Source organism: Diadema antillarum, unplaced genomic scaffold, assembly GCF_040938485.1.
Source record: "Diadema antillarum isolate AM-2024a unplaced genomic scaffold, OU_Dant_1.0 seq00000158_RagTag, whole genome shotgun sequence".
Classification (NCBI taxonomy): domain Eukaryota; kingdom Metazoa; phylum Echinodermata; class Echinoidea; order Diadematoida; family Diadematidae; genus Diadema; species Diadema antillarum.
Window position 1 is genome coordinate 592497 of NW_027271230.1, and position 16731 is coordinate 609227.

A 16731-nucleotide genomic window follows, 5' to 3' on the forward strand; every position below is an offset into this window, starting at 1 on the left:
TCTCTCAGCCTTTCTCACTCTCCATATCTGTATATTACAACTTACAAGGTGCATTAAAACCAGGCATATCATTCTATCATTCAACCACACATCAACCCATTGAGCAGGGTCCAGTGCCCAAGACTAGCAGTGGCAAAAAAGAGGCTGGTGTGTAAACGACAAGCCGAATTATGGTTCAGTGCAGCACAGCTATATTCTCGTTTCTGCAGATACAGCCGTCTCTTTTCTTTCTGCAGAGCTCTGTTACCACGGACTTTATAAAAACTAATCCCCCCCCCCCCCCATCCCATCTGGTTTCTTCAGAGAGGGTGTGCTCTTGACCGCACTTGCTTCCCATCCCAACTGAAAAATTATGCAGTGAGCTCGCCATACTTTGTATTTACACCTTTTTGAGCCAGCCACGTGAATAGTTTCGCCTTCTTAACCCGTCATTTCATAGAATACATTAGAATGTTATATAACCCTGCTTGAATGCTTTAAACATTTCTTGACTTTTTCCCTAAACTTTCTGGCCTTTTCCCCTACTCTGAGCGATGTTATCTCCTGTAATTGTACAGATTGTGTCATGAAAGTACATTTATAGGTTATACCTAAATATTGTGTACAATTTCTCCATAGGGAAGGCACAGGGGGCAGAATCTGTGGGATTTTTGCACTGTGTCCAAAAGTTTAACTTGTGAGCTGCCCATATTAGAGGCACTCAGCCACATTTTCACCACACTGGTATTACTATACTGGAGGATTGCAAAGTATTATGTAACTTCATTCACACTTGCACAAGAGGTAATCTGCCCATTACTGTTGGGCAGTGGCGTATCTAGGGAAAACGGCGCCCGGGGCAAGCACGAAAATTGCGCCCCAATTTCTGAAAAAACGTTCAACCCCAACCCCATCCCGGTAGGGACTTTAAAAAAAGTCCACATGATATGCTTTTTCAAGCACTTAAAAGGGGTCTTTTGAGGGTGATTTAAATGTAATAAATTTTGATAAATTTTGGCGAGCGAGCGAGCGAGCCGAAAATTTTTGTATTTCAGCTTTAAAACAAAACATGGAATTCTTGTCATTTTTTGCTTATTAAATCTTACAATTCTTATCAAGATATAGTGACGGCCTTATAGATAACGATTTATACCAACAAACTGAGGACTTGAAAAAATACTCTAAATTAGTACGCGCGAGTGAGCCGAAATTTGTATATTTCCGCGTCATCATCAGGTTTTGTTCTTATCTTCTTCTTTTTTATAGATTTTGGCAAGCGAGCCAAAAATTTTTGTATTTCAGCTTACAAAACATGGAACTTGTCATTTTTTGCTTATTAAATCTTACAATTCCATTCAAGATATAGTGACGGCCTTATAGATAACGATTTATACCAACAAACTGAGGACTTGAAAAAATACTCTAAATTAGTACGTGCGAGTGAGCCGAAATTTGTATATTTCCGCATCATCATCAGGTTTTGTTCTTATCTTTTTTATGCCTCCGCCAACGAAGTGGCCGGAGGCATTATGTTTTCGGGTCGTCCGTCCGTACGTCTGTACGTCCGTCCCGTTTTGTTTTTGTCGATATCTCAAGAACCGTGAGGTGGTTTTGCATCAAACTTGGTATGAGGGTATATCCTGGGGGGGATGATACTTTGTTTGGATTTTAGGGTCAAAGGTCACAGGTTATTTTGTGAAAAAAAGGTTGAAATTTCATGTTTTTCTCCATATATCTCGCAAATGGTTCAAGGTATCTTCATGGAACTTAGTATATATGCATGTACCGATGGGCAGTGATTATCTAGGGAAGTTGGGGGTCATGGGTCAAAGGTCAGGGGGGTCAAAGGTCAAGGTCAACTCCTCAAAATATCACTACTTTCCTTATATTTATGCAATGCCTGAAGGATTTTTTTTTAACTTGATGTATGCATGTATAACCCAATATATATTCTGTGGAAGTTTCTTGCCAAAAGGTCAAAGGGCAAAAGGTCAAAGGTCAAGTGAAAGTGCTAAATTGCACTTCTTCCTCCATATCTGAAAAGTAACTCAAGGTATTATCATGAAACTTACATATTTATGCATGTTCTACCGAACAGTGATTCTCTTTGGAACTGTGAGGTCAAAGGTCAAAGGCCAGGTTTAGATAATATTATTTTACCATTTGATACTGATATTATACTTTTTCTCATTACCTTGAAAATTACTCAGTGCATAAACTTATAAAAGGGTCAAAAGTCAAGTAAAAATCATCAGTTCCCCCAAATACCTGCACTCTGACGTTTTAATCATTCATCCAATTGAACCTAGTTCGAGGAAAGTGAACATTCAGCACATTTGTGGCAAACCTGTCATTTTAATATTTTGCCAATTGTGTGAAACTGTCATCACACATTGTCAAGACATTGTACTATAGACCTACACTGTATTAGGAGAACCATGCATTATGGCGGAGGCATACACCAGTCGCCGTAGCGACATTTCTAGTTTAAAAATAAATTTTGGCGAGCGAGCCGAAAATTTTTGTATTTCAGCTTACAAAACATAGAATTCTTGTCATATTTTGCTTATTAAATCTTACAATTCCATTCAAGATATAGTGACGGCCTTATAGATAACGATTTATACCAACAAACTGAGGACATGAAAAAAATACTCTAAATTAGTACGCGCGAGTGAGCAGAAATTTGTATATTTCCGCGTCATCACATTTTGTTCTTATCTTTTTTTTTGGATAAATTTTGGTGAGCGAGCTGAAAATTTTTGTATTTCAGCTTACAAAACATGGAATTCTTGTCATTTTTTGCTTATTAAATCTTACCATTCTTATCAAGATATAGTGACGGCCTTATAGATAACGATTTGTACTAACAAACTGAGGACTTGAAAAAATACTCTATTAAAATTAGTACGCGCGAGTGAGCCGAAATTTGTATATTTCCGCGTCATTATTACGTTTTGTTCTTATCTTGTTTGATTTGGGGTTTTTGCCCCCCCCCCCCCCCCCGATGTTTGAAACCGTTGGCGCCCTCTTGTGATCCAATCAGCGACAGAACAAAAGAAATTGCACAGCTGCTGCATGTAACATTTTGCCTGCTAATGGCATGTGTAAACACAATATACATTGTCATTTTGTCCGTGTCATCATCACGTTTTGTTCTTATCTTCTTTTTTTATATAAATTTTGGCGAGCGAGCCGAAAATATTTGTATTTTAGCTTACAAAACATGGAATTATTGTGTGAACACAATAAACATTGTCATTTTGTCCGCGTCATCATCATATTTCATTTTTATCTTGTTTGATTTGGTTCTCTGCCCCCACCCCCCATTCTCCCTCCTCCTCCCCGGTCTGGGCGAGTTTTTGCTTTTTTCTTTCTCTCTTTTTTTTCATCTTCTTCGTTGTTGTTTTGTTTTCCTTTTTTCGTTTTTGGCACCCCCAAGGAGTGCCGCCCGTATTAATTGGTTATTTTGGTTTATTGTTGCATTATGCACCCCTCTGCGCCTGAGAATAATAACACCAGAGTGATGACACATGATGATATTATTTTTTTTAAAAATAATACTGTATACACTGTTTTTATTTTGTAGCAAAAAAAAAAGGGGGGGAGGGACTGAGCTTTCGATCCTAGCAGAATCTTCGTTAGAGGCAAAATGACAAAACAAGTAGGGAGAGCAATCACATATAGGACTACACACAACAAGCACAGTCAGGGGAAGGCTCCCTAGCCTTCCCCTGACTGCTTGTTGTGTGTAGTCCTTTACGTTCCTTTACACAGAACAAAGAAAACAAAAGGGGTGGTTTAGAAGTCAAGAGATAAGGGAGGGGTTAAATCAAGATGGTGAACAGACAAAAGGCAGAGAAAGGCCAATGATGATCCCGAGGATCATAGGGTGCAACCTATGAAGGATAAAGATGAATAGGGAGGCAACATCAAACAAGATAAGGAAAAATAGAAGGATAAAGAATAGGAAAAGAGTGAAATAGCATCAGTCTTGTTAGTCACATTAATATCACAGAAACATGCAAGTTATGGCGAGTCGAGGGGAAGGTGCATTCCAATGTCTTTTGGTAAACATTTCAGTACTTTAGCAATGATTGACAGATGAGGTCATCTGAGGAATATTGGTTTTGAAGAATTTTTGTGGGCGTTCCCAAGTAATCTGAAGAAAAATAGAAGAAAAAAATCGTTAAAAATATATGGAATGTTTCTAGATATTCGTTGCACCGCAAAAGTGATGTTGAGGGTATCATAAATCAACACAAATCAACATGCATTTGGATTTCAGGACCCCTTTAAGACGATCGTAAGAACACCTCAAGCACTGTAAAGTTGTTTACAGAGAGCTCTTATACAGTGTTCGAAAGAAAGCCTATACGAACAAAGATTTGTACAGTGTACATATAAACAACTCATAGCATTCATAAGATGTTTGTAAGCTGCTCATGAGGAGTGCGTACACAATTTGTGCAATTGTTGAGTTTTAGGGAGTATCAAGCCAAATGCGCAAAGTTAAGCTTAGCGAACAGGGTCTCGTTCTGTCCGTAGAGTAGCCTCCTCTGTATCCATGGTCACACCCACTAGCATCGCCTCTAGCTTCTCCTGTCTCTTCTGAACTAAAGCAGCTGCTACAACGGCTCGATCTTCTTCCTCCTCCTCCCCTATTTGCAGATACAGCTGCAGCTGCAGTTGTAGTCTCCTTGATACCAATGTCATCTTGGCAGTATCAAGCTTTTAACAGTCATAGAATTTTGGACAGTACACGGCAGCGCTTTTTTTGCAACTGTACAAAGTATACAACAATTTGTTACATCTTCTTACGAATGACTTGAGAATGCCCTGAGCTCCATGTATAACTATATTGCAACAACAAAAAAACGTAAGTGGGCTGTATGATGTAAAGAGAACTCGAGGCATTCTTGCGAAAAACATAAGAAACTCTAAGGCCATTGCATATTAAAACCAGAAATAATTTTGTTTCTCAAAAAGGTCTTGAAGTTCATGCGAATTAAACAGCATTATTACAAACTTTGTAAGAAGGCTGTAAGAATCTATACCCTGTCTAGGAATCTCTACAAACTCCTGAATTCATCCTGAACGCATCGCTTGTACGACCTTTGTGACCATAGCTTTACATAGGAACAATGTCTCAAAAAGTAAATAAAAGCACTTTGTTATTTAATTTTCATGCAAGGAGCGGCCTGCTCTTATTTGGCTGAGGCGTATGAAGGCCCAGTGCATGTTGATGACAGTGCGTAGCCAAGGTAGACAGACGCTAAACAGTACCTGCAAATTATTCTAGATCGAAATGAGGTGACTGTCGGAGGTGGTCTTCAATATCCCGTTACTCATTTCAAAACCAATATGGAAAAACAAATATTAAACCAATGACGAATATGGAAAAACAAATATTGAACCAATGTCCGATTTTCCATTTCCTATTTTTTGAAATGTGTAGGAAGAGGATTCAGTTTTTGACATGTCATTTTGAACCACTTAAAACAGGATTTCAGACAAAATCCGTAATTCTATTTTCTATTTTCAGTTCAAAATTAGATATTCTCATTGTGTTCATTTGTATACTCCCACCCACACATAGTGTGTATGGGGGTATAGACAAATCACTCTGAGGTCAAGTGGCCTGGCACTTGGGCGGTCGGTGGGTAGGTGCAAAATCTTGTGGCTTGAACTACTCTCTAATTTTTGGCATGTGTGACCGCTATCATAGGTAGATGTGCAAGACACCTGTTGCAACAATCTGTGATGGAGTTGGCGTCAAAGATTGTTGCCCCGTCAAAGATTGTCGTCTGGCGACAATCTTTGATGAGGGCTGGCGGCAAAGATTGTCGCCCGCCCTCGAAGCACATTTTGCTGGGTAATATCGTTCTTGACATAGTCATTGAAATATTAACACATAACCTACATGGCTTCATCCATACAAACATGCCATGTAAAAAATCATGGTGAGGTTTCAAGGAAGTGTGTATGTGCGCGCGTACATGATAATTTAGTGTCCGTTTGTACGCGCGCGCGTGTGTGTGTGCGTGTGTGTGTGTGTGTGCGTGTGTGTATGTGTAAGTGTATATGATGGAAGATGTCAAAACTTTCTCGTGAAGAAATTGTTAGTAGGGTTGATTTGTAATCGAGTTATCTATGTTGAAGTGAGATTATTTGTAGTATAAATTGACATACGCATTTGTTTGTGTTTTGAATTGCATTTGTAACGTTTTTGTTCATGTTACACCCAGAATGGGTTGATTTATGAATGATTTGAATGAAATCAATTACTATCAATGAAAAAAAAAAGTGTTGAGGTGGTTTATTTGCATTATGAGGATTTGTTTGAGTGTTTGTTTGTGTTTGTTTACGATACGTATGTATTGGCGGTGTGCATAATTATGACAAAGAATAGTGATATGGAAGTTGTAGTTAAGACTGATGAAAGAATATGACTACAGTGAAAAAATGAACAAAGACAGATTACATTTAGGGAGGGTACCTCCCTCGTATGCCTTTTCTCTCGGTCTCTCTCGCCTAGCCCGCCTCACCGCTGAAATTGACACACCCATACTATTTTGAAATCAATGCTGCTGTGAACTCTATAAATACGTGCTCATACACGTTGAAGGCATTTTCATTGCCACAGTAGTACCTGCTGCTCAAAAAAGTTTGTTTGCACAAACATCAAAACACAAACACAAACAGACACACATATGCATACAGGCACACGTATACACACAGACAAAGAAACCACTACCACTATACAACCACCACACATGCACAGTTTCTACATTATTGTATCATTATACTCCAAACACACACACACACACACACACACACGCGCGCGCGCGCGCGCACAGCTATACGCAAACGCATACACAAGTCACTTATTGTACGCACCTACAAATCATACACTGCACATACCATTCAGCCCCCAACACACACACACACACACACACCCACACATACGCATAACTTACCAGTCATACCCATCCCACCAAAGCATAACACCGGAGCAACCACCCCGAGCCGGGGGCGACAATCTTTGTCGCAACAATTTTTTTGCCATCATAGATTGTCGCCATCGAGGTCAAAAATTGGGAACTGCACAAGCGTCACAGATTATCGCCAGACGACAATCTTTGACGCCAACTCCGTCAAAGATTGTCACCCCGAGCCGGGGGCGACAATCCTTGTCGCAACAACACCTTTTTTTGTCTGTATGGAGTAATATGTTACCATGGTAACAACAAATTTTGATAACAATCATGCAAAATCTTGAGGCTTGAACTACTCTCGAAGATCACTTTTTGGACAATTGGTTTAAAATTTGGCATATATATGTGACTGCAATCGTAGGTAGATGTGCAAGACACCTTTTTCGTCAGTATCCCATAATGCATTGCCATGGCAACGGCAAATTTTTTTTAAAATTACATGTTGTGGATTGAACTACTCAGTTTTAGAGCAATTTGGCCGAAATTTGATACATGCAGTTAATGTACACTGAATAGTTGTGCAAGACACCTTTTTCCCCGAGTGTTAAGAAATCATAAAAACAATATGGATTGACCCTACTCCCTTAGTTTGTGAGTATTTGACTTGAATTTTGGCACATGTGACCGCCACAGTATGTAGATGTGCATAACACAATTTTTGTTGATGTTGAACAATGCGTTGCCATGGTAACAGCATTTTTTCAATTAAAAGCTTACCAGATGATTGTGGATTCAGCTAACTCTGTCAGTCTTTGAGCATTTGGCTTGAAATTTGGCACATGTGATTGCCACAGTATGTAGATGTGCAAACTTTTTCTTTCCTCATTGTTGAACAATGTGTTGCCACAGTAACAGCATATTTTGAATGAAAATCATATAGAAATACTGTGGAGTCAGCTAACTCCCTCAGTCTTTGAACATTTGGCTTGAAATTTGGCACATGTGACTGCTTTAGCATGTAGATGTGCAAACTTCAGCTTTTGTCATTCTTGAACATTGTGTTTCCACATACAAACTTTGATTGAAGATCAAACAAACATTGTGGATTCAGCTAACTCCCTCAGTTTTTTATTATTTGGCTTGAAATGGGGCACATGTGACTACTATAGTATGCAAATGTGCAAATTTTATCTTTCATTATTGTCGAAGCATGTGTTGTCATTGTAACAGCGTATTTTCAATGAATATCATACAAAAATACTGTGGATTCAGCTTAACTCTTTCAGTCTTTTTAGCATTAAGCTTGAAATTTTGCACATGTTACCTCTATGGTATGCAGATGTTCAAATTTTATCTTTGGTCTTTGTCAAACAATGTGTTGCCATGGTAACAGCATATTTTAGATGAAAATCATAAGAAAATATTGTGCTTTCAGTTAACTCCCTCAGCTTTTAAGCATTTGGATTGAAATTTGGCACGTGTGACCGCTATGAAATGGGGTTGTGCAAAATTCATCTTTTGTTAATGTCGAACATTGTGTTGCCATGGTAACATTTTAGATGAAAATCATAGAAATTACCAGTTTATTTATCTAACTCACTCAGATTTTTAGCACTTGAGATATTACACATGTGACTAATTTTTAAATGAGCAAAACACGTCTTTATTCTTGTTGAACAATGCATTGCCATGGTAACAACATTTTTTTTTTTCAATGAAAAGCATACAAAATTATTGCTGCTTTAACTCCCTCAGTTTTAAGTGGGGGTTTTAATGACATGGAGTGATAGTTCTAGTTCGAGTTAGAATAGTCAACAGGGAACTGGATTTCGAAGCGTTATTTTTTTTATTTTCCCTCACCAGTTTTCAACCAGCCACAGAATGGTACTTTGATATCGTGATTACAATATGTTGTATGTCGTTAAACATCAATGTACTACATTAAGTTGGGGGAGCACATGTACACTGAAGTTCCATTTTTACATGCTCTGAAAGAGCAGTCATCAAGATTTGAATGCCATAGTACTTTACAATACCTCATTCACTAAAAAAAAAAAAACCCAAAAAGAAAACAAAATCCAACATAATGTGCACACTTGTCTACCACTTATCAGACATTGAGAATGCTTGAGGGTCATTATACCTTTATTATTATTATCATTTTGTTTTATTTATATAGGGTGGCCCTGTCAGTAATCAAATACTGTTTTCCAGGGGGCCCTGTAAACACATACATGCAAAGTAACAATCACAACAAATAACATTAAGATAACTCACTAGGTCATACGTCAAACAGAACAGAACTATTCATGAGAATGAGAAAGTGAAAAATAAGACTAAATGTAACAGTTTACAACCTTTTGCTGCAGAATAAACTGGACTACTCAAAAATAAACATGTCACCACCATCTAACAGTACAATCAATTCATGGAAATTAAGAGATGACAGTGTGTCATATTGAGAGAAGTGTACATGCTAATGTTTCGGCAAAAGAAATTATTTTCGACATCAATTGAAAAAGATTGCCTTGAAGTATCATTTTCATTGTTGCATTGCAGGATCCAAGAAATAAGCAGTTTCATATATGCGATGATGAGCTCTTCAGAGTATTTGGTAAGTGCAAAAATATGATACATTGCCTTACATTTAGTCACAAACAATTTCAAAATTTGTTTCCAAGCATGGAAATAAAAAAAATATATATATATTTTGAAGTATGTAGATTTTTATTTAGATATGTCTAACGATTATACTCCATGAGTTTCTGTAAGCCATCAAGAAACTATCTGGGGTCATGTGACTGACAGTTCTCTAACCTAAAAGTCATCTCTTGCTTTGTACACACACACACACACACACACATACACGCACACACACACAACAATAATGGTAATAATAATCAAAAAGAGGACTTTTGAGTGAGGAATTAACAGTTTCTCTTGTGGAGGTTGTTTAATAGCATAACATTTGTTGAGACTTGTCAGTAGATTTATGATCAACGTGAGCCTCTTTGAGAATACATAACATTCATGTAGGGGAATGTTAAGCAGAAGTCTTTGTAACCTTCTCATGAAAACAACTACACATGTGTGAAGAGATGCCTGGTGCCTGTCACATAACCTCACTTCCAAATGTCCAAATTGTCATTAGTTAAGTTGTACCTTTAAATGATTAAATTTAGCTCCCCCTAGATTAATCATGTGTGACGTGTTGAGAAAGGAACACATGGAGAGTAATTATTGAGCAAAATTATTTGTCATCCTTTTAATTCAGATCGGATTATGATATCCAGAATGACATGCCCCCACCCTTGTAAGAGCAGGCCTCTAGCAGATCTTTGCTATGCAAAATCCCAGTACATGTATACCTGTAGCCACCTGTAGCTGAGTTGAAGTTAATGCAGTTGTGTTAAAGCTATCATTTTCCATTTCTACTTCAATTCTTGTTGTTCTTGGAAAAGTGAATCTGACTTGTCTTTTTCCCCTTCTATGCTGGTAGGGCGCAGGCGGATCCGAACATTCAGCATGATGAAGTATTTAAAAGGCCATATCAAGGACCCCCGCAATTTGACCACAGCTGTATAGTAGAGAAAGAAACTTCCAGTGTTTGGCGCCTTTGTTTTCATAGTGTATATATGTCAGTGTTGAGTTCATTGGTTATTTTGCATTCCAAAGCTGTACAATGACAGGATTAGTAAGACCATCTATGCGGAAGAATTACTAATGTTTTAGGTATCAACCTCTTAAAAAAGGAATGTTCTGCAAAGGATATTATGTCATGGAGTAATTGGATAAGAAGCCCAGAAGTTTGGGCAGTGATTCCTCTCTGCATTTAATAGTCAAATTTGATTGCCCCAGTGCATGGTAGACTTCCCTTCTGAAGAAAACAATAGAAAAACAGAAAGCATTAGAGAAATGTGCACCTGAAAGAGAGGTTTCAATACTGCCCTGAAATGAAAGTTTAGAGATTTGAGCAAATATGCTTACAGTTGTGACCATTTGAATGGCAGAAAGTTTTCATGGCCATCAGTGAGCACACAAAAAAGAATATGAAGTCTTAGGAGTGGATGGCTTGCACAATTCTTATACAGCGTACTAATGCAATTTTCAAAGACTTGCTGAATGTGGTTTTTGTTTGTTTTTGTGTTAGTTTTGTTTTGTTTGTTTTTTGCTTTTGATTTTGATATCACTTTGATAACAAGTCTCGAAAGTACATGTAAACATTCCTGTCAATATCTCCTACAATTGTAAAGTGCCCCAGGTTCTTTGTTATGTGCCTTGAACTACATAGATCTTGTGGCATTTTTTTCTGGATTTTGTCTTGCTTGTTAATGTTATCCAATCTCCATGAATGCCATGTTACTGTATATCCAAATTTGTGAAATGTGTCAATCTGACATACACTTGCTCAAGTATGTGCATGCTTAGAAGATGATATATTCATTTTTTTTAATTCAATTTCTGCATTCCATCACTTGACAGGAAATGTTAAGCAAAAGAAACATAAGGACCTTGAATTTCCAGAGATGGCCTAATGTTTAATGGACAATCACACAGGAACTTGATTATCAGTATCACTTGAAACTGTATGTGTAGATTCTCACTGAATGACATGGTACACTGTGAGTACTTGCTACTGTACACAGCATTTACATTTAATGCGTATTTCTTTAATGTTTTGCCCTGTAAATTTCTGCCATCATAGTGATTATATTTTGTTTACTTAAACAATGTATATCATTTTTTTTAAAACATCTTATCACTTTGACAAGAAATGATTAATGACAATAAGGAAAGTTTGATCAATTAGCAATGGCATAGTATATAGTGTTAATGTGAGATGACAATAATTTTGACCAGTCCTTGAGTATGATGCCATGCTTACTGAAAATGAACTTCCAGTACAAGCTTATTGCAAGCTAAAGTACAGGAAACTTAACAAGATGATATACCCAAATGCACCCATTTAATGCCATCAAAACCTTGTGGCAACAGACAGCAGTGCTATTGTACAGTATGCTCAATGTTGAAGATACATAAAATCCAAATACACCTTTACAATGACTTGATAGTGAGATGCGTGTCATGTTTAGGATAACTATACATGACAGATGGTGATGGATTGTCATACAATTTGCACTATATTCTCAGAATTTAATTTTGTAGATATGAGTGCAAATGTTTCATCAAGACAATGTATTACTATAGTATACCGTCTATGTACAGAGTTCCTGAATACAGGGGAATGTAATTTTATTATTGGATCAAATGATTATGATCAGAAGTCCTCTCTTATGCTATGTTTACACATGTTCCCGGCAGCCACGGCAGCCCTGTTTGCCCAAAACGTGATGCACTGTGGATTGACAAGATATTCTTCTATTTTTCCCCTCTGTATTGTAGTCTTGTTCGTTCCAGTCCTCGCTTCGATGAACATGTAGCTATCAGATGTCATTCTTATGGTATGTGGTTAGGCTAGACTACATGATATTTCCTGTCGCATCCCAGTATGGACTGCCTCCAAGATTTGTTGCAGCTTAGGTGCTGCCATGTTTTGTTGCATTTACCCCATTTTATTACGGCTTACAAGGTTTCTCATTAGCACCAGGATTACCGTGGAAAATTTTTTGACAGTTTAAAATCTAACGCGGCATCCACGGCAATCACAGCCTGTCACGTTTGCCCATCCCATCCCCCTGTGTTGTCTCAAGTCCATCCTGTTTGTCCATGGTGGCCTGAAACGTGACTGCCATGGCTGCCAGGAACATGATGTAAACACAGCATTAATTGTCGGTATCGCCAATGCGCAGAAAACTTCTATGCATGCTAAAATGCCCTGTCGCAGATGCACTGTGGGATTCCTCGTTGTCATTGTCGCTTCTGGTTGTCTTGCGTGTGTCTGAGTTCCCACGCAATTCAATACAATTTTCGTTTGCTTTACTTTCGTTGCTGCTTTTTTCTTCACTTACAACTGTAGGATTTAACTAAAAAATAGTTTAAAATTTCAAAAATTTTACTGATTTGCAGTCACTAGAGTCATGGTTCACTACTGCAAGGCTTCAGAGTGCTGGTCACATGATGGAAAGCAACGAAATCTTTAACAAAAAATACCCTTGGATAAAGATGGAACATGACCTGAGTGCATATGCAGCCAAACCCAGGGCAAGTTTGTCTCCTGGGCTATCCCATAATATATCTAAAACACTGATCTGTGCATGCCACCTAGGTATTGGTGATACTGAGAATTACAGATGAGAATATGTGGGTACTGATATTTTTCATGTGTTAAAGGGGAAAAATACCCTGAAAATCATTTTGAGTGAATAGCAGGAAAGTAAGAGGAACAGAATATTGAAAGTTTGATCAAATTCTGATGAAAACTGAAAAAGTTATGATTTTTTGAAGTTCTGATCAATCAAACATAAATTGGCAAATCTGTGATGTCACCTTCATTCTTACACCTCAGTTGCTATGTACTATAAAAGAAGACATTTTCATTTTCCTATCAAGTAAATATCCACTCATACATGCATTGTCATGCCATCATTGTAAATATTTTTCTTTACTACCTTTGCATGAAAAATGTATGTTCAGTCATCATTAATGAACAAAAGAGAGATTTCATGGAATTTCATGTAGAGGACAAATGAAAGGTCAGCTCAGATATTACGTCACATTTTAAGTAACTTTCTTAGCTTTGATCATAGTTTGCTTAAAGTGCACTGTCCTGTACCTCTCATTTTAACTTTTCCTGCTTCAACTCGCACAAATAATTTTTCAGGTGAGACTTTCCCTTTACCTGTGGCATTACATGATTTTTCAGTCCCCTCCCCTAAAGAGATGAAAACTTTAGTTTTCATGTTACAGTGCAGCTTTGTAACTCAGTGAAACGTAATGGAAAACTCACAGGTCATGTCAAAGGTCAAAGCAAAGCTGCAGGTCACCTACCTATTAGGGTTACGAGCATTTAATAAACATGTACTTAGCATGTGTTAAGGCTTGTAGTGGTGTACATGTATATGTGCTTGTGTACATGAACATGTGTTCATTCATGTCTCATTTATGCTTGTGTAAATGGTTTCCTCTAGCAATGCACATTGAAGACATGGGTGACTTTGGTTTCATTTAATGATGTTGCATGGATTATTACGTGTAATAGAGCTGAGTTCAGTAACAATTAATCCATGTCAAAATTTTTCTGTCTACCTTCTTGGTATGTCTCTTGCAATCTTGTGCATTGGCAATTTTGAAGGAAGTATGCTTTTCCATGTACACAAGTTAAAGCAACTGTACAGTACTGGTTGAGGTGGGGATTCAGGTTTATAACATTCCTAAGTGAGATAATGAGAAACCTCCTTATGAAATATGAAAGAGCATGTAATTTTAAGAAGGATTCATTGTTTATTTGAGGAAAATTGGTTTTCAAATGGCTGAGATATCCAAAAAAGTGATAATAATAAATGGCCACAGGCCACACCTTTTATTAGGATCTCTTTGTTTCACCTTGTTTTTGGATATCTCAGCCATTTCAAAACTGATTTTCATCAAATAAACTTTTGATACCCTTTAGAATTGCATGCTCTTTGACATCTCATAGAGTGGTTTCTGAATATCTCGCAAAACATTAAAAGCTAAATCCTCACCTCAACCAGAACTGTACAGTCCCTTTAAATTGTTTTTACCATCAGAGACCTGAGTGCATGCTCCATGTTTTCCTAAACCACAGTGTATAGTAGTAATATGACACCCCTATACTGATGGTGTATTCATGACTTACCTTCACGGTTTTATTGACACAGTAGTTACAGAGGATGTGGATACCATGAGGATCCATTCATTACACTTTAAAAGGGAGGACCTGACTATATTCTATGTCACAACAGGATTCCTGTGTATTCTGCACCAAGTCTCACTCTTGATTTGCTTAATGTACGTCAGTCAGGGTATCGGCCTACTTTCTCAAACTGTCCTTTCTTTTAATGAGAGAAAAACAAAATCTTCCATTTCTTGTTCCAGCCAGATGTAGACTTCATTTCTGGTGTAGATTATACACTACTTCAGTGAAAATTGGGACTGGGAAAGTAGCCTCAATTGCAAGCTTCAGCTGTAACATTTTCTGTTCAGAGCCCCTGCAGTGCTTCGCCAATTCGGGCTTGTACCTTCCAAGAAATTTGATAATCTGATGCCAGTGAGTGTAAATGCAGTTGAGGCTTATGCTTTCTAGTGAATACTAGTACATTGTATATCATTGTATAGCCTGTAGCTTGTTGTTTTTAGAAGTGGGGATATATCTATTGAATGTCATTAATCATGCTGTTTTGAAGGAAGGTGTTTGTTTGTTGTGGGGTTTTTTTTTGGAGGGGGGGGGGGAGGGGATGGGAGGTTTTGCTCTTTTTTTCTTTTTACTAGTGGAGAATATTGCCATCTGTCTCATTGATCTGTGGGTGTCCCTTAGAATGTGTGAAAGGAAGTAAAGCAAACTGATGCTTAGCTCAGTAGTTCCACATTGTGAAAAGTTTTTGTAAGACTGAATGATATGGTATATGTAGTAATTTAAGAATTCAATCTCATATTGTACCATATCAGCATTATAGTTTTATAATGTACGAGTGAGAATCTATGAACAAGCTGAAGATAATAAGAGTAAGGTTGTATTTTTATATCACATCTCCCTTCAGAGATTCATAAAGTGCCTGCAGTGTTCCTACATGTACTCAGCTTACAATGGAAATGGAGGAGATGATACACAAAACCAGTTGCTGACACTTACCTCTGCTGCTTAATCTTCCCACATTTGTTTTAGAAGCACTGCAATATACTGCGTCAGTGTTGGTCTAGTCTAGGTAGAACTTTATTATTATACCCCCGCCAAACGAAGTTTGAAGGGGGTATATAGGAATCAGCGGACGGTCGGTCGGGCGGTCGGTTGGGCGGTCGGGCGGTCGGGCGGTCGGTCGGGCGGTCGGTCGGTCCGTTGCAAATCTTGCGTCGCGAACTACTTCCTCAGTTTTCAACCGATTCCCATAAAACTTGGCACAGATGTGTGCCTTGGGTTGTAGATGTGCAAGACATATTTTTTGACAGTACCCAAAAGTACGTTGCCATGGTAACAGCATATTATGGGCAAAAATGGGTACAAATCTTGCGTCGCGAACTACTTCCTCAGTTTTCAACCGATTCCCATAAAACTTGGCACAGATGTGTGCCTTGGGTTGTAGATGTGCAAGACGTATTTTTTGACAGTACCCAAAAGTACGTTGCCATGGTAACGGCATATTATGGGCAAAAATGGGTACAAATCTTGCGTCGCGAACTCCTCCCGCAGTTTTTGATCAATTTTTATGAAATTAGGTACAGATGTTCATCTGAATATGTTAATGTGCAAGACACATATTTCCGCAGTGGCAAAAAGTGCGTTGCCATGGTAACGGCATGTTATTGGTAAAATATAGGGCAAAATGCTTCATGGCAAAACTGCTTCATCAGTGTTCTTCCAATTCTCATGGAATTCATATTGAATGTTTGTCTTAGGATATAGGTCAGCATGACACATTTCTTGACAGTGACAAAAAGTATGTTGCCATGGTAACAGCTCACATATTATGAGCCAAAATGATGGAAAATTTTGTGTTGCAAACTACTTCCTCAGTTTTTGCCCAATTTCCATGAAACTTGGTACAGACGTGTGCCTTTGGTTGTAGATGTGCAAGACGCATTTTTCGACAGTACCCGAAAGTACGTTGCCATGGTAACGGCATATTAATGGCAGAAGATCAAGGAAAGATCTTGCGGATTTAACTACTTCCTCAGTTTT

The 16731-nt window shown here is 38.0% G+C and overlaps 1 protein-coding gene across 1 annotated transcript in view; it reads left to right on the forward strand.

Annotated features, from left to right (window-relative positions):
• Positions 1-12876, forward strand: part of LOC139727895 (uncharacterized) — a 47618-nt gene extending 34742 nt beyond the window's left edge. Inside the window, exons 9-10 of the mRNA XM_071638868.1 lie at positions 9477-9531; positions 10417-12876. Coding sequence (XP_071494969.1) covers positions 9477-9531; positions 10417-10502 — 141 coding nt within the window. The 3' untranslated portion in view covers positions 10503-12876. The remainder of the gene's footprint in view (positions 1-9476; positions 9532-10416) is intronic.
• Positions 12877-16731: the final 3855 nt, after the last annotated feature.